The 22,121-nt window shown below is 34.3% G+C and overlaps 2 protein-coding genes across 2 annotated transcripts; both read right to left on the bottom strand.

The window, feature by feature from the left end:
* LOC144422995 (uncharacterized) lies at positions 1–11,814 on the bottom strand. Its single transcript, XM_078113138.1, has 15 exons — positions 10,558–11,814; positions 10,310–10,483; positions 9,802–10,038; positions 8,973–9,103; positions 8,388–8,454; positions 7,789–7,962; positions 7,177–7,425; positions 5,092–5,222; positions 4,495–4,561; positions 3,909–4,082; positions 2,458–2,712; positions 2,075–2,202; positions 1,466–1,679; positions 1,140–1,245; positions 1–846 (listed from the first exon to the last, which is right to left on the bottom strand). Exons 1-15 carry the CDS (start codon positions 10,619–10,621, stop codon positions 564–566), a joined length of 2,454 nt encoding a protein of 817 aa, XP_077969264.1. The 5' UTR covers positions 10,622–11,814; the 3' UTR covers positions 1–563.
* A 583-nt stretch (positions 11,815–12,397) lies between these two features.
* LOC144422996 (uncharacterized) lies at positions 12,398–20,268 on the bottom strand. The gene is made up of 10 exons (XM_078113139.1): positions 20,216–20,268; positions 19,969–20,142; positions 19,250–19,486; positions 18,699–18,829; positions 17,913–17,979; positions 15,843–15,970; positions 15,246–15,387; positions 14,053–14,203; positions 13,834–13,931; positions 12,398–13,287 (listed from the first exon to the last, which is right to left on the bottom strand). The coding sequence occupies exons 1-10, from the start codon at positions 20,235–20,237 to the stop codon at positions 12,932–12,934; spliced, it is 1,506 nt and encodes a 501-aa protein (XP_077969265.1). The 5' UTR covers positions 20,238–20,268; the 3' UTR covers positions 12,398–12,931.
* Positions 20,269–22,121: the final 1,853 nt, after the last annotated feature.

The following is a 22,121-nucleotide window of genomic DNA, read 5'->3' on the forward strand; positions in this document are numbered from 1 at the left end:
TTATATTTTCTGCTCATCCTTTATTCAAAGTATTGACATGCAAGGCAAATAGGAAAGTGTGAACTCATCACTTAGTCCTATAGCATTAAATAATAAGACGATATCACCAAGCTTCAAATTATTAAATAACAATTATTGCAAGAAGAATGTCAGTGGCATCTACAAACAAAAAAGACACAAACTTTACAAAAATGTGTTTCTAATTTAGAAGGAAACATGGGATGGATGTTATCAGGGTAAAGAAACTATTAGCAGCCTAGATCACGTTATGCGAGTTATACAAATTCAGATCCATCTTCGGCATATTTAACAAAACGCATCAGCAGATGGCGTCACTACACTTGAGTTGCCTTTATTAAAAAATCCGAATTTTACATCTGCGATACTGACGAAAAATAAACGTTCATAATTTGAACAACAGGAAAAACATGAACCAATATGCAACGTTATTTTTGTTTCAATAAATATCAGCTAACACAAGCGCAGAAGTTCAAGAACAAGATAGTAATAGTTAAATTCACAACGAAAATAGCAATGAATGATCGCCATTTATATTCAACATGTCAAGCATCATATTCATTTTCAGGCATTGAATTGATGTACGGATGTTCTATTGTTTCACCATCATCCATTTCTTCGTATTGATGATCTCTTTCTTTTATTTCCTCATAATTATGCGGGATTTCATAATTTCCCTCTTTCTCTTCTCTTATCTCATAGTTTCCGGAGTTCAGTTGTGATGTTTGAACTTCATCAAATTTTTCATAAGAACTCGGGACATCATTAACAACGTTATTCATCTCTGAAAGACTTTGTGGTTGAGTTGCGATTTTTTGGGAATTCCTTCTGTGAAGAACATTAAATTAGAGATATTTTACGTGTAGGCTTTTGAATATCAAACAATGAATTTTTTCTTGAATCGCTTCTATTATAGAGGAATTAGGCGTCATTGTGATCGTTGGACACAAAACACTAGACGAAAATGTGAGAGCACATAATCTCAGCCATTATTCCGGACATTGAGATTGGATATGCGGCTGTATAAAAAGTTTCACTTTTCTGATTAAATTTAAAGGAAATACTAAAAAATTTTAAACATTTTATATACACATTTTATTGTTGTATCGAACAATTCTCACCTCATTACTCTGCATCTACGAATCAGCAAAACAATTCCAAATAAAATGGCTGCAAGAATCAATGTGACTATGGATGAGATAATTGCAACCAATAGAATGTTGTGTTCTGCAATATATTTCAATATATAATAAGAATCATAAACCTCAATAAATTTATCAGGTGCGACCACAAACAACTACACAACAGTAATGAAAACGGGTAAATATGAGTTGTAAAAACCAGAAAGTCAGTGAGCATATTGTACCACAAAATAGTAGTTCAGAAAATCGAATTATGCGCACTTGAGACTAATGTCTCTTATAATTTGTAAGCTATATAATCTTACCACTAGAATTCGTTGTAGTAGTAGTGATTGCACTGATGGGAGAGAGAATGTTTATCTCCGTAGTTTTTGTGTCATTTGCAATGGCAGACAATGCGGAAGTATGTGTCATGTCAGTAGGAGTTGTTAATTCATGATATTTATTTGTTGTTGTCATTTCAACGGTTGAAGGGGTGGGCGTTGTTTCACAGGTAGTGTCTTTTGAACATTTGGTCGTCTGAGGAAAGTAATTGTGATTTAGCAATATTTCGATTCAATATATGTACGATAATTTTTTATTTATTTCAACGGTTTTTTAAATCTGTATAATGTTCTTCAAAAAATTGGACAAATATAAAAATGCTCACAAAAATATTGATTCACATGATAATGAAAAATATCGAAAGTGAATAATTTAGATGAATCAGAAACATTTTTGGTAATTCGTCAATAGCCAGGTCCTGCGACCTGAATCAGAAATATTGAAGATTCACTTTTGAAAGTGCAGCTTATACATTAATATAGTAAAAACTAATAAAAAAAACATAGAATGATAATCATTTTTCTTTTAAGCACTTTAGAAGATCAAAAATTATTAAATTACTACAAAAAGTGGCTTTCCCTATTTTTTACCTCAAAATTAGAACCAATGCAATTATTGGGCCCCATCCTGCTGGAGTCAATGCATGTCCGATTTCTTATTTTCATCATTGAGCTGCAGTTACATAAACTCCACGATGACCAGGTTTCCCAGTACTTCCCTACACAGTGTAAACATAATCATACGTACGATTCCTCTTTTTATTGATTTTATTCGTGGTCCATATTCCAACTATATCATATTCTAAACTTTATGCTCTTTTAATTTGTTGAATCTTACAACTAAATATAGATTCAGAGCCAGGTTTTTTTTTGTCATAATTGAAACTAAGTTAAGTTGGAGTTCGTGTAAATTTATATTCCTTTTCGCCGTTTGAATTCGTCTCAACTCGCTTGTCACCAGACATTTCACTCACCGATAATGCGTTGACACATCAATCCTTTCAATCCTGTTGCTCCAGTGTCACAGTCCATCGTATGCCATAGAAGATTTGCGTCATAAGTTTTTTGTTCACCTATCGATACACAAGTCTGTGTTCCACTATCAGTATCATGATTGTTTGGTTCCCCTTCATCCCAACGAATGAATGAAAGGTTTGTTCCGTCGTTCCATTGAAACATCGACTTTGATTTGTCATAAACAAGTCCAATGTAGAATGTGTATGGTTCTCCTGTAATAAGACATATCATATCGTCACGCTAATAATCGAATTGCGTAAGTCATTTTTGGCGATTTCGAGTTTTTTTTATAAATTAGGTATTTATGTAATGCTGCGCACCTGTCTGTTAAATCAGATTTTATTTTAAGAATTCCGAAACCCATAAAAATGGAGATTTAGTATGACATGCACATTTGTGCAATTGTTTCGTCATAATGAATTATCATTGTTACCGCAGGACTATTGTGACGTCACAAAGGCAAAATAACCTCGGCCAAGTATTTTCGAGTTTTTGCATCTCGGATTCCAGCTTAGCGCGTATTAATTTGAATTTATACTACAGTATAAATATACAGTACTACAGCACTTGTGATATTCACTGTACGAGTCCAATTCACCTTGGTTGGCTTTTATATTGGGTGCATTGCTGTTTTATTCTTTATATTTATTCTTAGTCTAATTTCGGTGGGTGTGCAGAACATGTTATATCGATGAAATATATATTTTTAAACATAAAAAATAATGTAATTGAAACTGATTAGCTATTTTGGGGATTAGACATTGTAGATACTGAGAATTACATTCGTTTTTGAAATGTTTTGTTTTCAGGACTTGTGCATATAGTAAAGATGCAAAATTGCGTATGTCACCAAGTCATACACACATTTCTGCCTAAGTCACAGTGCGCCATTATGACGTCACAACTTAAATCCGGCTACGATCAAAACATTGAACCATGGCAAATCATTGACTCTCAATGGCACAACAATATCATTAGGAAGTTTTTTACGTTTTTCTCAAAACTGCTAAAAATGACTTACGCAATTCGGTTATTAGCGTGACGATATTGTTTTATACTGCTAGGGCACGTCTAGACGAGTGTTTTAGCGATGATCAATCGGTTGAAGCGTTAGCTCTAACTGTGTTGGCATTGCAGATTACGCATCTTCGTTTCAAAAGCCATCCCACGTCACCCGTGGGTGTAATGAATTGGTCAGACAATGCCAAACAGTTATAGAAGCTCTTTATATATTGTTAGATATCAGTGGTTTTTGTACATGTCCGCGTTCGCGTCCTTGTGTGTGTCATATCCCACAAGGAACGGACTTATTGCATTTCGTTTGTAATGCCATCAACGACCGAAGTTATTATATCGCCGCAATACATACACATTCATTGACTTTCAATACTTATAATAATGCACGTACCTGATCCATCAAAAATAAGTGTTTTTAGAAATCCTTGAGTGATATCATCCTTTATTAATGCTAATTCACTTTCTTTATTTTTGCAAAAAGTTTTTGAATCTTTATAAGATCTTGTACTACCACCCGGTGAAACGTAATATTCATAATTTCCATTGGGAAACCAGTTTCCTCGATCTGTTTCACAAATATATCAAATAATTAAATAATATCAGTATCTTGAGAAATGCACAGTGAAAATGCACGGTGGAACGAGATGGCATCAATTATTGCCGGCATTTACTTCAACATACCAAAGTGAAAAATAAAGAGAAACGTTGATATATTAACTCATTTAAATTTTCCGATCATAATCCGTTTTAGCACCTTTCGAATAGAGCGAATAGCATAGTAAATAGCACGGCGTGATTCAGTGAAAATATTCGTAACTTTATTACAAAAAGATGTTTGTTTTGACGTGACTTATGTGAAGGAGATTAACCCATTGTTCATATATATCTTATCTCTTTTTTTGCAACGATTGTAAGAAGTAGTCAGTTTAATGAAAAATGAAGACGTAATAATTTTAAAATGAGTCTTTCATTCTCACTCAGTGTAGTCGGAGCTGTGGTCAATGAAGGCATAGTTACATTGCAGGAAACGGATGGCGTGCAAATCTAAAAACAACGTTCGATATTTAATCGTGCATGTAGGTGTTTTAGAACCGAACTAACTATAAGTCCAAAATTCAATATTTCATGTAGAATGATCCAAAAATTGTTTTTCTGCGGCAATGAAATCCAAATTAATGGGGTCTGGACTGAAGGATTCGCAAGTCACATACAAAATTGGATTATGGAAATATTTTGATACGTCAATCAATCTGTTTGAATTAATAAAGAAATAGACTAAACTGACTTGAATAAATTTACCTGGGTGGCGATGCCAGATGTAGCTAAATAATATCGTCGATGAAGTTTGAGTACAAAAATCGGTCAAACGATTGCTATATAATGTAAGCGTGTCTCAACAGTGTGTATGAGAATAAATGTTATTCTCATCTGTCTATTATAGTTTTGGAACGGCATGCTAGAACTTTATAAAATCCTAAACTTGAATGTATTAGTTATTAATACAGCTAGATAATGAGCAAGAAATTTGATCGAAAACAAGTTCATAATGAGTTATATATGTAAAGAACGTTCACTTTGGACTGTGTTGCCGTATCATTGCATGAGTTTGGACCAATCCTTGAGCTGTCAACACAAGTTCGGTTACGCTGCCTTATTCCCGGGCATTCACAACTTCCCCAAGATTCCCATGATCCCCAATTCCGGCCTGCAGAAACATACAGAGAAAAAAAAATTTTTATTTTCAACTAATATGATATCAGTAAATTTAAATCAAGATAAAATGTTAGCATAGATGTGCGAGGTATAAATAGTGGCAAGATAACATTATTAAAACTTTTAAACCTTATCAGAATCGTTCCTTCACTAATAGGTAATAGTTAGTTTTGTACTGAATATTTATGATAAAATTCAGCTGGCAGGTTTATAGCATTTTTTTTATTTATCAAAAACTGAAAGTTTTGCTATCAGTAAATTAATGATATTGTGCAACTACTTTCTTTAATAAACATAATTTATCCAATTTAAAACATTTAACTATATCTCCAAGTTAGTACCTACACTAAAGTCATAAGATTTTAACAGGAATGTTTATCTGAGATATCAGGGAGACGCTTTGAGTAATAAAGGCAATGATAATCATATACCAACGCTCACGGGCATACTACAATTCAAAAGCATTTGAATCAGGGGCCCGCTCACTGCCCTAAATTCGACAATACAAGTGCGAGAATATACTTAGATCGGGTCGGCACGCAGGTTCGAATCAGGGCCGGATTTAGACGATGTGAATCCCTGGGCCAGGGGCAAGCCCTGTCAAGCGTGCCGAACTTGGCACGCGAGCCCATTTATTCGGCACGCGTGCGAGGCTTCAGAAACGAAATCATTTTTCTTCCGATAAAAAGTTTCAATACTCTGAATTATCTGTTGAAACTCTTCTTCCGTTTTATCATTATTGTTTGTTAACAATCCGTTATTTATTTAAATTCTTTTTGACCATTCATGACATATGGCTTCAAAGAAATATTTTATGACTTCACAACTGAGTGAGCTATCGACAATTTTCGTCGGCACGCGGAAGAATTTTGTCCTTAAATTCAGTCGATTTTGGCACGCGAGCCGGAAAAGGTTGCCCTATGCCTAGGCTATGCTAATTGTAAGGGCCCTCTGTAACAATGACGTCACAACAAATCTGTCCTACAGACATATAACTGATTGCAAGTTCTTGTATTGTGATATCACAAGTTCAGTTTTTGAATTCTGTGAGTTACAAACTTTTAGCTACCGCCAAGATACTTACGTACAAAACGTCATGGCACCAGAAAACGCGACTTCATAAAACTCTGGCATAGTAAAAATTATATGGAATAATACTTACATTCTCCGTTGGTATTATTATATACAGATATATATAGGTATTTTTTTCATAAAATTAAGATATTATTACGTTAAAAACTGTTCAGGTAATTAGAATTAGTATACTTTGTTTTCAATGTTAAAAATTTTTCAAGAGTTTTTCTAAGTTATACATATTCATTTATTCGGTCATATTTCGAATTTTTCAATCGGTAAATATTTGGAATTATTTATTACCTTCATTAAAAAAAATATGAGAGCTATAAAGTTTTGCTTCTGGAACAAGCGTTTATAATTTAGAAACGATGCAAAATGAATAATAGTTCAAAATTGATTGTCAAGTCCTTCGACAATGCGCTGCGCAAGAGTGTTGGACTTCTCGCCGTCACCGGGTGGTTCACGTGATGGCTTATCGGTTGCGTCTTCCTCCGTCGACCACGTTTGCGGACGCATTACGCTACAGCTTGAGAAGGCGTGTATGGCCAAGCCATCGATATTTGTGGTGTTTCGAAGGGTTTATTGCGAATAAAAAGCAATGGCACGTTTCAACATCAATTTTTCTTGGTTAAGTTTTAACTTATAAAATACAAAAAAATAACACGGGCATTTTAATTAAACAAAACAAGAAAAAAATTTGATTCCAAACAATTCTCTTCAAACAAATCTCTGAATATATTGAATCTAAAATAATTAAATATAGCAGTTTGGCCTGTCACCTCATCACCTCATTTATATTTTTATCTTTAATTTAAGAAAAAAACGCTAAATATTCGTTTTTACTCGCTGTCGCAAGTTATTCCACTCACCGATACGTCGTTGACACACCAATCCTTTTGACCCTGTTGCTCCTGTTTCACAGTCCCTCGTATGCCATAGAAGATTTGCGTCATAAATTTTTTGTTTACCAATCGATACGCAAATCTGTGTTCCACTGATGTGAGGGTTTGGTTGTCCATCATCCCAACGAGTGAATGAAAGGTTTGTTCCGTCGTTCCATTGAAACATCGACTCTGATTTGTCATAAACAAGTCCAATGTAGAATGTGTATGGTTCTCCTGTAATAAAACATATAGACTGCTTTATACTGCTAGGATATGCATAGACAAGTGTTTTAGTAAGAGTCAAGCGGTTGAAGCGTTGGACATAATTGTGTTGGCATTGCAGATTACGCATCTGAGTTTCCCGCGCCACCCATGGGTGTAATAATTGGTCAGACAATGCCAAATACTAATCGAAGCTCCTTATATATTGTATCTTATAGTTTTGTACAGTGACTTGTTTGAGTAAATAAGCGTTATATCCCGCACGGAATGAAATTATTGCATTCCGTTCGTAATGTTATCAACGACCGAGGTTATTATATCGTCGCAGTACAAACATATTTATCGGCTTTCAATACTTAAAAGTAATGCACGTACCTGATCCATCAGAAACGAGTGTTTTCATAAATCCTTGAGTCATTTCATTCTTTATTAATGCTAATTCGCCCTCTCTCTCTTTGCAAAATGTTTTTGAAACTTCATAAGATCTTGAACTACCACCCGGTGAAACATAATATTCATAACTTCCATTAGGAAACCAATTTCCTCGATCTGTTTCACAAATGAAATACCATATATTTGAAAAATATCAGAATCTCGAAACATGCGCAGCGAAAATGCACGGTGGAACGAGATGGCATCAGGTATTGCAGGCACTTGGTTTACTTTAAATACTGAAGTCAAAAATAAAGAGAAGCGTTAATATATTGACTCATTTAAATTTTTTGAATATTAGCTATTTTATCACCTTTCGATTAGAGCGAATAGCATAGTGAAAGGCAACGGCGTGAGTCAGTGGAAACATTCGTAACATAATTACAAAAAGACGTGTGTTCGACGTGACGTGAAAGAGATTAACAAAGCCCATTCATTGTTCATATCCCAATCTCTTTTTAGCAACAATTGTAATAATTGGTCAATTTGCTGGGAAATGAAGAAGTAACAATATAATTTTACGATGAGTTTTTCATTCTCACCTGGTGGAATCGGAGCGGTGGTCAATGAAGGCATAGTTGCATTGCAGGAAGCGGATGGCGTGCATATCTAAAAACAACGTTCAATTTGTTCAATCGTACATGTAAGTGTTTAATTGGAACTAACCGTAACTCCAGAATTCACGACATTATGAAAAAGGGAAGAATTTTTCTTCAACAATAAAATCGAAATTAATGGTGTCGAGACTGAAGGATTTGCAAAGTCATATTTAAAATTACAATTGGATTATGGGATTATTTTAATACGTTAGTCAATCGGATTCAATTAATAACGAAATACGACTAATAACTGACCTGAATAAATTTACCTGAGCGGCAATGCCAAGTGTAGCTTAATATTATTGTTGATGAAATTGAGTACAAAAATCTACCAAACGATAGTGTGCATGCGTAAAAATTTTATTCCCATTTGTGAGTTATAGTTTTGGAACGAAATCTTAATCAACATGCTACAACTTTATAAAATCCTGAACTTAAATTTAATAGTTATGAATAGAGCTAGGATTAGTGCAAGCATTTTGAACGGAAACACAATCAAAATGAGTTATATATGTGAAACAAGTTTACTTCCGACTGTTTTGCCGTATCATTGCATATGTATAGACCAATTCTTCCACTGTCAACACAAGTTCGGTTACGCTGCCTTATTCCCGGGCATTCACAACTTCCCCAAGACTTCCATGATCCCCAGTTCCAGCCTGCAGAAACATACAGAGTAAAATGAGAGTTAAATTTTTTACAACTAATATGATATCGATACATTGTTAATGTAGTATAGACGGTAGAAACAATAGCATAGCTGTGCAAAGTATGAATAGTGATAATATGACATTATTGAAACTTTCAAACATTTCCAGAATCTTCCCTACACTCATAACTAATCAAAAGTTGCTAGTTTTGTCCGAGATACATATGATAAAATTCAGCTGACAGTTTCTGTTCAATTTTCTTCCATCAAAAACAGAAAGTTCTGCTGGCAGTAAATAAATGATATTGTGCAACTGCTTTCTTCAATAAACATAATTTATCTAGTTGAATCTAAAGCATTGGACCTAGATAACCCAATTCTCATTTTTCGTAGAAGAATTTGCCCAAAGCAAAGTTATAGTCGCACTCACTCGGAATAGGAGATACTCGTATCTTGATCAAAATACGAGTGTAATCTGAAGTAAGGTATTTTGATTTTTGATGGTGCAACATACACTCTAGCGAATATCTGTTGATGCAATATTTGAGGCACTGTCAATGCTAGAAACTATGGGACAGTAAACATTGTCATCAATAAAATGGACGAAATTCGAAGTCAATGGCATTAAAATATATAAATAGGTATTTGCAAACAAAAGGCCATTTTCCACAAATTAAGTATACATTTATTGCAAACAGAGTTTTTTACCGATTAATCGTTGACAGACAAATCCAGTTGGTGCATTCGCAGCGCATTCGAAGTCAAACCACGGTAGATTTGCAAAATACGTGTGCCAATACCCCATAGCAACACAAGGTTCAGGTTCCCCACTAGAAGGTTCTCCTGTGTTCCAGTTATTGTAGGTTAGTTCTGAATTGTCATTCCATATGAAGGTATTATTTGTGCCAACTTCCTTCAATCCAATATAAAATCCATATGGTGTTCCTGTAAAAAATGAAATGCTTTGGAGTAATAGAACGTTTTGTCGTGTGTAATATTTGTGGCTGGTTGGGGCTGTTAGACATAATTGAATACATGTGCAAATATACGAAGACTGACGAATTAGAAATATTAAGAATTCAATTAAACAAATGTATGAATGATTCTTGTGCAAATCCCAAAACACACAAACAAAACATTTTTATGACCATGATGGTAAATACCTTGAGCAAATTCATTTGGAGATTTTGGGTAAAACGTAAATTGTCCTATTTACCTGAGGTAGCTGAGACTTGATTCTGAATAAACGTTTGAATCTCGCTAGTTTTTATCATTGCCATCTCGCCATCATTGTTTTTACAGAATAATTTACCATCATCATTTGATTTTAAATCTCCTTTTCCAGATACGTAGTATTGGTAACTTCCAAGTGCATTCCACTCACCTCGACCTTGTCGCAAAAATAAACAGTTTATGAATAAGCACATAATTTGAAAGACAAGATGACATATAATATATACCAACCTGCGCTAAGGACGGAAATCGTCCAAGAAAATAATCCAATGTATATCAAAAGTTTCTCTCTCATTTCCACTGCTAATTATCTAACATTTCTAACTTTTTCTATTAACATTCTAATTTGAATCCGAAAATTAAAATAAAACAAGAATGATGTATATTCGCAAGCTAAAAACGTTGTCATCTTCTTTGTCACAAAAATCAACAAAACTCAATAAAGTTTTTGGGTAAGAACAAATATGGAATACTAACGACGTTTCCGATTTTCGATAAAATGATTGGATAGCACAACTGAATTTGTTTCAAAGCTAATAATACAACTGTATGCAATACTTATGAATAAATGATTTGATTGCCTACAATAGCATTAAATATAGGTATTCAAAAGTATTCGATATTATTTTCAGTACACTGCAAATATTTATCTAATTTCTAGCCGCATTAATTTCAGTTTCAGAAGAGTAATGCAGATGAAACCTTAATTCGACTTGCCAAGATAAAATCATAAGCAATATGATCTGACATTTCTTACCTTACAATAACTAGGCCTAATATGAGTAATAAAGGTAATATTTTTATAAATGTAAAAATAAATAAAGTTTTTGTGGGTGACAGAAAGAGTAAAACTTACTACCATGAGTGGGACATTTCGATAACCTTTTAGTTACGTTTTTTTTAAATGACAGCAAAGAGATGATTAATGACGAAATTTCCTCCAGAAGACGATGCCTATTACAAAGCTAATCAGCATTATTATAGTATTCTCTAATAACTTATGTTCTGTTATGTATTGAAAAAACCTTATTCATACAGAAACATAGTGGCATTTAAAAACATGACAAAACTCGGATATCAAAATGTGAAAATTATAACAGGGTTGGCATAATGCTATTTAGTTGAGATTTGAACGAAACAATTAGTTTCTATTCTAAAAATAAATATATGTATTATATTTTAATGTGAATTAAAAATAATATCGTTTAGTGCCATTTCACACACATTTGGTTTTCATAAACAAATAGTGAGTTGCGAAAATAAAATTGCAAAACTTCTAAATGCATGTATATACAAGTGTTATAGTGATCACTGGCTCAGAGATACCTTTATGCGGTAATGTAATAAATACGGATAAGTGTGTTCCTATATTTCATAAAAAATGTCTTTTTATGCATTATTGCAATCTTTAGGTACTGGGAATCAGAAATTGATTAGTTGGAGTTCAATTACATCAAAATATCCTTGGGTTCATCACTACAACATCGACAACAAAATTCTGCTTTACTGCTTGTTTGTTTCATTGAAGAAAAATATCGTTACAATTTTCTAAGTTTCGTTCACACCTTTAATGAAAATAAGGCTTTGGTAAAGCAGTTTGAATTCGAATGTTCAAATTCATAATTATTTTACAAAATCAATTAAAGTAAATTCATTGTGAATTTAACTTATATATTAGTACTATGTTGACCTTTTTGTCAGTTTTCTTTTATAAAGTGTCGACGATGGGGCGAAGTTGTTGAACCTTCATCATTCAATCAATTTAAAACAAGCTTCAAAATTACTATCGTAAAGTTAATTGGGATTAGAAAATTGGGATTTTTCAAAAAACAAAGCAGCAGCAGTTTATAATCAACCCGGGGCGCTCCAGTGGTTTATATACCAATATGGAAGTAGCTAATTTTATTCGCCTACTTTACATCAAGTTGTGTGAAGTTACTGAAACCTGTGGGCTGAGGGCATGTTCACTTGGCTAACACAGACAGTCCCAATCTCGTAAGATAACTAAAATAGGGAAAAATCGGAATAAAATTATGGCCTAACCCTAACCTGGTACACACACTACGGGAGTAGCCAACCAAATGTATAACTTAGTAGATAATCAACAGTTACTTCCAGAAGCAACATGGCTCGAAGTTAGGTAAGCATTAGTAGGTTTGTTCATCAGTCTGAAACTGTTTTTCTGCTACTAATCCAATAAATATGTGATTTTGAATATAGTTTAATTTAACTTTCCCATCCTTATTTTATATTGTCAATATATAATCGTTTACTTCAATGTCAGCCCCTTCAGCACCTCCCGTGACATCGAAATTCCGATCTGTTTCAAGTTTATTGACCGTTGCATAAGTTACTTCATTGAAGTTTGAAGATTCATTTTTTTTTTGTGTTTCTGTACAACAGCAAGAGTCACGTTATTGTCTTCTCCGTCTGAAGATGTTTCCTGTTTCACGGGGTCTTTCGATTTGGTCTTCCGCACGGTAGCGTAAGTCGAACCAGGCACTAGCTTTTCATCAAAGGAATTTTCTGGTTGCGACATTGTTTTAGAATCCTCAACATTAGTTTTTTGAACCGTTGCGTAAACCACAGGGAAGTTCTCGTCAGGCTAACAAGAAACATTGATTTTTTCACTCTTTTTTTGCTTATCAACGACAGCGTATTGAGTTTCTGATACATCTGCCGCATCCAAATCTTTTGAGGATCTCGATAACTTTTTGGATTTTGTCTTGTTTACAGCAGCATATATAGCATTGTCGTTGCCTTCTGTGGTCACATCGTTTATCAGATCTTGATTGTTATCGGCAATGGCGTAGAGGGAATCTTGCCCGTTTGATGAGTCAACTTGATCTCCGGGTAAGAGAGAATTATTGTCTGCGTGTCCATCAGGGTTTACAAACGTCTGATAACGAAGAGTTTCCTTATTTTGAGAATTGTCTCGACCTGATTCCACATCTTCGGGATCTGTAGCAGTAAAACATGTTAGTGATATATATTAGCAGCTGTTTTGACACACTTGAAGCATTTTCGTTTGGAGGAGTTGGAAAATAGGTCGGAGCCATTCAGATTAACTGACTACAGATTTGAATACGGACTCATACACGCTATTACCTACTCGAGTTACCTATATTAATATAATCACCATAACTGAATGCATGATGAAGTTCATTAGAAACAACAATTCTGAATTTTTACGTGGAAAGATTCTATTTAGTATCGGTTGGTATCGTTGCAACAGGTTGTGATTTAAATGTAACATCTTATCTTGTTTTACGCTTCTCTGTGTAGTATTCCTATATGCTATATATTCTCAATATATTTCCCGCAAAATCACTTTTTCCCATTAGGCATATAGTTCAAATAAGATAATCATATGGTGCACATAGAAATGAGTATTCCTTTTTGTTTGTCATACATTTACTAACATGTGGTAGACAGTAAAGTACAAGAATCCATCAACCAGATAGAATACGTTGACGTAATACTTTAAATGAAGTTACATTAACTTACGATCTGACAATATATCTCTCGGATTAAGTTGATTTTCCATTTCTAACCCTTTATTGTAATTGCCACGCTCTCCTGTGTTTATGATTCCGCGGCCTCTTCTGAAAGCAAAACTTTAGAGATTATATGCATTCTATGTGAAATGAGTAAACCCTTAAAAAGATATTTGGTATTTGTTCACTATTCATAAAAGATGTAATGTCATAATGTTGGGTATATTACCTTTTTTTGAGTTGCTTTGAAAGTATAAAAACAATGATAAGCGCTAAAAGAAGACACCCTCCGATAGTTCCCACGACTGGTCCAATGATTGATGTTTGTGCAGCGGGTGTAAATGGACGAAGAATTCCAATCGTCGAAATGTCAGGAATTTCTGTGTGAGATAATATAGGAATTAATATCAGTACAATATAAATGATCAGAAATCTAATTTAATGCATTATGTTCATTTAACACATTTTCGCGAGATGAAATTGAATTTAAAATATTTTGCAACGCTCACATTTGAAAATTAATCGTACGAAAGTTATTTGACTGCTTCATCCTGATGTTATACATTTGAACATTCTAATTGGTCTTTTGATCGATGAACAAATGTTGGCCACGTTCTCGCGTGCCTTTTAATAAATGACTCAGTTGTAGAAAAGATGAAACTAATTGTATAAACTTATGATTTGTTATGGTAAACTATTATTGATGCTGTTATAAGCATCCCACGTTACGTTTGTTGGTATTATTTGAGTTTGGTTTAAGGAGGATTTTGCCAATATTAACTCTGATCAAATATAGATTGTTGCTTTCATGCGGCTACTAGTATAGGACCAAGCCCCTAAAATTATAAATTGCTGTTATTTTGCGCGTTGCGTGTTGATTGCTACTAGATTCTGGATTGGTAATGAATGTAGAATTCTGCTCAAAGCTTGTTGTGGCGGCAGTAGACGTGGAATCAGTGTTTGTGGGAGTAGAATCAGATTGAGTAATTCTTCCGGTGGTTGTTTCCATTACAGTTGTTGCTGTAGACAAAATGGGCGATGTGACTTCAAAATTACTTCGTTCCCTCGTTTCGTACGTTGATTGTCTAATTGTACTTGCAGGGATATTGGTTTTCAATGAGCTACTTTATATTTCTGCGCTACCGAAAGTTGTCTCATTTGCCATCGTCGTTCTCCTCTCATTTGTCTGTGTGAGAGACATTAATGAGGGCCTGTAATCATCGTGCTTTCCGTATTAAAAACGTGGCTGTTCGGCGATCTGGATAGTTGAATGGGCAAAAATTTATGCCCGTTCAGTGCTATTAATTTTAAATTTAGATGTGAATTAAAAAGTCACTGTCGTCATTTGGTCTTGTTCCGTACCTGCGAATGAAGAAGAAGTGCCGTGCAAGTTAAAGGGTGCGTTTGCCACAACATACACACCGGTAATCATGGTAGTCATTACGTCGGTGGGTTCTTCGTTTGTGGACGAGGTGGTTAACTCACCAGCAGTTGTAGTTAATTGAAATGTTGTTTCCGCAACTGTAGTCGTATAACAAGCTGGGTCTTTTGTACAATTTGCAGTCTGTTAAAAATATTAAATCAAACTAAGGGAAAATTGAAATTGATCACTATTATTACAATTCCCAAACATGACTTTTAAATGGCAAAAGTTTCTGTAACATACCCGGAAAGCATTAATATTTTCAATATACACAGGCTATGATATAGTATCACTCTGATTCTTACACCGCCAAAACGATTTGATTATGCCGTGGAAATAAGTTCTACGATATACGCTATATTATTTTGAGGTTCAAGATCATCTCTAACAGGCTTAAGTAGATTATTCCGAATGGAGAATGCCATCACTTTATAACGTGGTTACTCGAGAATGAAAAACTATCATTCATTATAGCTGTGTATAAATTTGACATTGAGTTCAAGCTACACTGCAGTGCAAAATTGCAGATAAAATAAACAACCACGACGACAAGAAAATCATAAAATGTACACATTAAATATTTAGCTTCTTCATACCTCATTGTGACTGCCAGCGCAGGCATCGGGCCCTGTTCGCGGAGAATTAATGCATGTGCGATTTCTCAATTTGATTATGGTTGAGCAGTTACATTCACTCCAAGAAGACCAGGTTCCCCAGTAGTTACCTAGATTGAAACAGTTCGTTTTTATAAATGCAATCATCTAGATCAGTGGTTCCCAAACTTTTTTGACCATCGCCCCCCTAAAGTAGTTTATGCAACTTCATCGCCCCCCTGCACTACAAAAAAATATAAAGTCAGAAACGAATATATTACAGACCAAATAAGAAGACAAATCATAGTTTATAGTGTTTTTTATTAATGAGATACATGAGCTCGGTGTTCTTCAGCGAGTTTTTTATTATATCTAAAATTACCCCGTTTACTGATGAAAAGGTGATTTCGTTGTTTTAATAGCAATAGTAGCCCGGCTGAAAACCCCTTTTTCACCATATAATAGGTCGGAAATGAAAGAATCCAGGGTTCTACCTCCTCAAAAACCGTCGTGTACTCTTGCCTTATAGCATTTCACTTCCTAAATTCACCCCATTTCACATTAAAATAATAAAAACAAAGTCAATTTTCCCAAACTTATAATAATGATTTTCGTACATCTCATTCATTCGTACAGCCTGATGACCTGCACTAAAATATTTCGGAAAAATTCATCCCCGATTCCTCATCCTATCACGGCCTCCAGTCCGATCATCAGTCCATAATTAACCAGCCATTTGTTTTTGGATTCATTGACTCGGATGTGGAAGAAGCCGTGACTGACTATCGGCTACGGCCCAGGGGTCGGCAAATTTTATGTCGCTCGCAGGACAAAATTCAGGGTTGCTAGTCTTTTGCGGGTCGCATATATTTTTCGAAAGTTAAAAACGGAACAGCGCGCGAAAACTGCGACAATTCGTGAACTCAATTCAGTCGTCTTATTGAAAAAATATTACAATGATATTTAATGTGACACCGCTCGTCGCTGCATCACACTGGATATAGCTTTACGACGCCAAGATTGAAACATTTTCTAAATGGGCATCAGCAAACCCACTTCTTTGCTTGTTCTTTGTCTTATTAAAAAAATATTACAATGATATTTAATGTGACACTGTCTCGTTGCTGCATCACGCTGGAAAGCTTTACGACGCCAAGATTGAAACATTTTCTAAATGGGCATCACCAAACCCACTTATTTGCTTGTTTTTTGTAATAAATAATAAAATGGTAATAATAAATGGTGTGTATTAGAATGATAGTTTGAAACAAATACCCCATTTTACAGGCAACAACAAAAATTTTGAAATGGTGAAGTACGGGAAGAATTTTCCGCAGTCAAAGGTCGGGGAAAGGTCCATTCAGTGAATAGCTCGGGCCAGATTATTTTATTCCGGCCGTATTTTGCCGAATACTGGGATACGCAAACTACCTTACCTTACTGCGAAGACGAGACCAGAAATTCTTTCGCGTGTGAATATCGCCCACATGATTCAAGACTGCCAATGCACACAGAGTACAGAATTAAGTGCGCCGAACATAAAACCGGTTTCGCGAAATCGCCCCCTCTCGCCCCCTTAGACTTTTTCGCCCCCCTCTGTATCGTTTTCGCCCACTGGGGGGCGATATCGCCCACTTTGGGAATCACTGATCTAGATAGTAATATATATAGATATACAAAGGGGGTGGTTCAGCAAAGTCCTAACTTTCTAACTAATTTTTTTGCAAAATGTTCTCGAATCTTCATAATATCCTGAACTATCACCCGTTGAAACATAGTATTCATAACTTTCATTAGGAAACCAAATTCCTCGAACTGTTTCACAAATGAAATATCAAATATTAGAATAATGACACTATCTCGAAAAATGCGCAGTGAAAATGCGTGAGCTAGTGAAAACATTTAAAAAATAATTACAAAAAATACGTTGGCTTTGGCGTGACCTATATGGAAGCGAATAACAGAAGTTTGTTCATATCTTATCTCTTTTTCCCGACGATTGCAATAAGTGTCCAGTTTGATGGGAAATGAAGGCGTAACAATCTAATTTTAAAATGGGTTTTTCATTCTCACCTTGTGGAGTCGGAGCTGTGGTCAATAACGGCATAGTTGCATTGCAGGAAGCGGATGGCGTGCATATCTAAAAAAAAACGTTCATTTTGTTCAATCATGCGTGTAGGTGTTTTAACCAAACTAAATGTAAGTCAAAAATTTAATATTTAATGTAGAATGATCAAAATATGATTTTTCTCTGGCAGTGAAATCCGAATTACTTGGGTCCGGAATGAAGGGTTCGCAAGTCACATTCAAAATTGGATTATGGAAATATTTTAATACGTCTATCAATCTGTTTGAATTAATAACGAAATACGACTAATCTGACTTGAATAAATTTACCTGGGTGGCAATGCTATGTGTAGCTATTATTGTCGTAGATGAAGTTGGGGACAAAAATCTACAAAACAGTTGCTATATAACGTAAGTGAGTCTCAACATGAATATGTATGGGAATATTTTTTTATTTCATTGCGAAGTTAGTTTTCGAGCGGCACACTAATCGACATGCTAAAATCCTAAACTTAAATGTAATAGTTATTAACACAGCCAGGTAATAAGCAAGCATTTTGAACGGAAACACAATCATAATGAGTTATATACAGTGGTGGGATTCAACCGGTTCTATAGAACCGTCTTGCGGAATTTTATGAAATCAGCGAACCGGTTAGCATTACTGGTTACTGTCAATGTTATGTTTGTATCAGAACCGGCTGAAAAATATGTCTTTTGTGAAGGAACCGGCTGACAAAAAATTTAAATCCCACCACTGGTTATATATATAAATATGTAAAACAGTTTTACTTTCAACTGTGATGCCGTATCGTTGCAAGCGTATGGACCAATTCTTCCGCTGTCAACACAAGTTCGGTTTCGCAGCTTTATTCCCGGGCATTCACAGCTTCCCCAAGACTCCCATGATCCCCAATTCCAGCCTGCAAAAACATGCAGATTAATATAATAGTTATATATTTTACAACCGAGTATTTCGAAGCAATATGATATCAGTAAATTTAAATCAAGATGAACTGTTAATACAATATGAGCGGTAGAAAAAATAGCATAGCTGCGCAATATATAAATAGCGATGAGATGACATTCTTAAAACTTTAAAACATTATCAAAATCTTTTCCTGCACTCATAGCTAATCAAAAAACTTTTTGTACTGAATATTTTAGATGAAATTCAGCTCACAGATTATTGGCGGTTTTATCGAAAACTGAGAATTCTTCTGACAGTAATTTAATGATATTGTGCAACTGCTTTCTTTAATAAACATAATTTATCCAGTTAAATTTAAAACATCTGACCCAGGCAAATTTAGTATACATTTATTACAAACAAAGTTTTTTACCGATTACTCGTTGACAGACAAATCCAGTTGGCGAATTCGCAGTGCAATTGACGTCATACCACGGTAGATTTGAAAAATACGCGTTAAACCACCCCATAGCAACACAAGGTTCAGATGAATCACTAGTAGGTTCTCCTGGGTTCCAGTTATCGTAGGTTAGTTTCGAATTGTCCTTCCATATGAAGGTAATGTTTGTGCCAACTTCCTTCAATCCAATATAAAATCCATAGGGTTGTCCTGTAGACAATAAAATGCTTTAGAGCAGAATTTCCCAAACTGGGCTCCCTTAGCTTAATTGAGCAGTAAAAAGCATTAATGACGTTTGTGTTGCTACATTGATGAAACATTATCCTTCCTCCTCCTTTCTCCCGGTTAGACACATAAATTGATGCGGCATACGATGGGGTCCGACAAAACTAAGATTCACAAATATGGGTACGCGACTTAAAAAGTTTGGGAAACCCTGCTTCAGATTAATGGAAAGTTATGTCGTGTGCAATTATTGTTGTATGTAAACATGGCTGATCAGGACTGTTGGACATTATTGTAAACAGGTGCAAATATGTAAAGACTGACGAATTAAAAATTCTCAAACAAACGTATTGAGAATTCCAACACAAATCCCAAAACGCATGAACAAAGATAAAGATCATAATGTTAAATAACCTTAAGCAAATTCATTTCGGGATTTGGGGTAAAACGTGAAATGTCTTGTTTACCTGAGGTAGCTGAGACTTGATTCTGAATAAACGTTTGAATCTCGCTCGTTTTTATCATTGCCATCTCACCATCATTGTTTTTACAGAATGTTTCACCATAAACATAAGATTTTATATCATTTTTTCCAGATACGTAGTATTGGTAACTTCCAAATGCATTCCAAATACCTCTACCTTGTCGTAAAATAAAGAGTTTATGAATAAGCACAGCATTTGAAAGACATGATGATATATAGTATATGCCAACCTGCGCAAACGACGGCAACCATCCAAGCAAAAATCCCAACGAATATCAAAAGATTCTCCTTCATTTCCGCGCTAATTATCTAACTTTCTTACCCCATAACATTCTAATTTGAATCCAAAAATTGAAATAAAACAAGGTTGATATATACCAGAGAGGAAAAACTAACAAGTATCGACATAAACTTTCCATGACAATACTAAAACATCAAAAGCTATGAATCGGTTAGATAACATTACTAAATATCTACAAAGCAAATAATATACAATGCATAATACTTCATGCCATAATTAGCAATGAATGATTTAATTGCCCACAATAGCATTAAATATAGTTATTCGAAAATCGTTATTATAAAAAGTTATTCGTTATTATTTTTAGTACACTGCAACTAAAGATCACATTTCTAGCCGCATTATTTTCATTATCAGAAGAGTGATGCAGATAAGACCTTAATTCGACTTGCCAGAATGAAATCATAAGCAATATGATCTGACAATTCTTACCTTACAATAACTAAGTCTAATATGAGTAATGAAGTTAATAAAGATAACATTTTTATAGAATACAAAATGAAACTTCCTATTACGAGTGGGATGTTTCAATAACCTTCTAGTCACAACATTTTTGAAATTACAGCAAAGAGATGATTAATGACGAATATGCTTCAGAAGAAAATACCTATTACAAAACTGATTAGCATTGTAATGCGGTATTCTCTAGTCACTTATGTTTATGTCATGGATCAAGCAAACCTTATTCATACAGAAACATAGCGGTATTTAAAAACATGAAGCACTCAGATATCAAAGTTTAACAATTAGAACGGAAGAGGATTGGCCTATTTAGTTGAGATTTGAACACAACAATTTTTTCTTTTCTAAAAATAAATATCTGTTTCATATTTTAATATATGAGTTGTTTCTAATATTGGACAAATTTTTTAATATGAAATCCTTGATTCTGGGTTCACCAATCAAGTCAAATTATTTGCTTATGTTGAAAATGATATTTCGATCATATTCTGTTTGTTTTTGTAGTATAATAAACAATTACTATAATAAGGTAAATAAAATTTATTAAACTCCTGACACATGAATAACAGACGAAAAGAATGAATGAATTGTATTGTTTGCTACATTGATTAGCTCATTGGTAGCGTTTTCCGTTTTGTCTTCTACTGCAGAAGCCATACAATAACCATTATTATGGCCTTCTTACTAAGGAAATGCATGTCGAGAAAACAACAACGGAGAATATGACTAATCTAAGCAGAACGAAGATGAAAATTACATAAACAACAACTATTAAAGTCATACATGAATATCATGACAACTTTATAAGCAAAGCCAAGTAAAGCGATGAATATTGTGGGCTATACTAGAGTTTTAACCTAATAAATGTATGATAATCTCTTGTGACCGACTGCTGTGCTATCGTAAATGGCAGAAGGATTATTGAACCATTATTAAAAATACAAAATTCGATATTTGTAGAAAAACTATTTATTCATAAAATAATAAATCCATGAGTTCAAATCAATTGCGTTTTATGGAACAAAAAAAAATAATCATTAAATTCTAAAATTTGTGTTGAAATAAATGAACGATTGTTGGTAAATGAGATGAATTCAGGTTTTAAGTTACACAAAATTTTTTTTTCTAATTATATGTAACAACACGATTTCTCGAATATCATCCTTTTTCTTAAGGGGTGTAATTAGGCACTTTTATTTTCCATTGCAGAGATGAGTGTAACATTACGATGATGACTTGTGCAACAAACACTATTTTCTGAGAGTAGATGTGTGAGCTACATATTTAGTGACGACTTATGTTTATTTGGTATGAGTATGTGATTCGTCCAATTTTCTAGAATTTGAGCCAGTTTTGGGGAAAGTTTAACGAAA

The sequence above is a fragment of the Styela clava genome, chromosome 5 (assembly GCF_964204865.1).
Source record: "Styela clava chromosome 5, kaStyClav1.hap1.2, whole genome shotgun sequence".
NCBI classification, from domain to species: Eukaryota; Metazoa; Chordata; class Ascidiacea; order Stolidobranchia; family Styelidae; genus Styela; species Styela clava.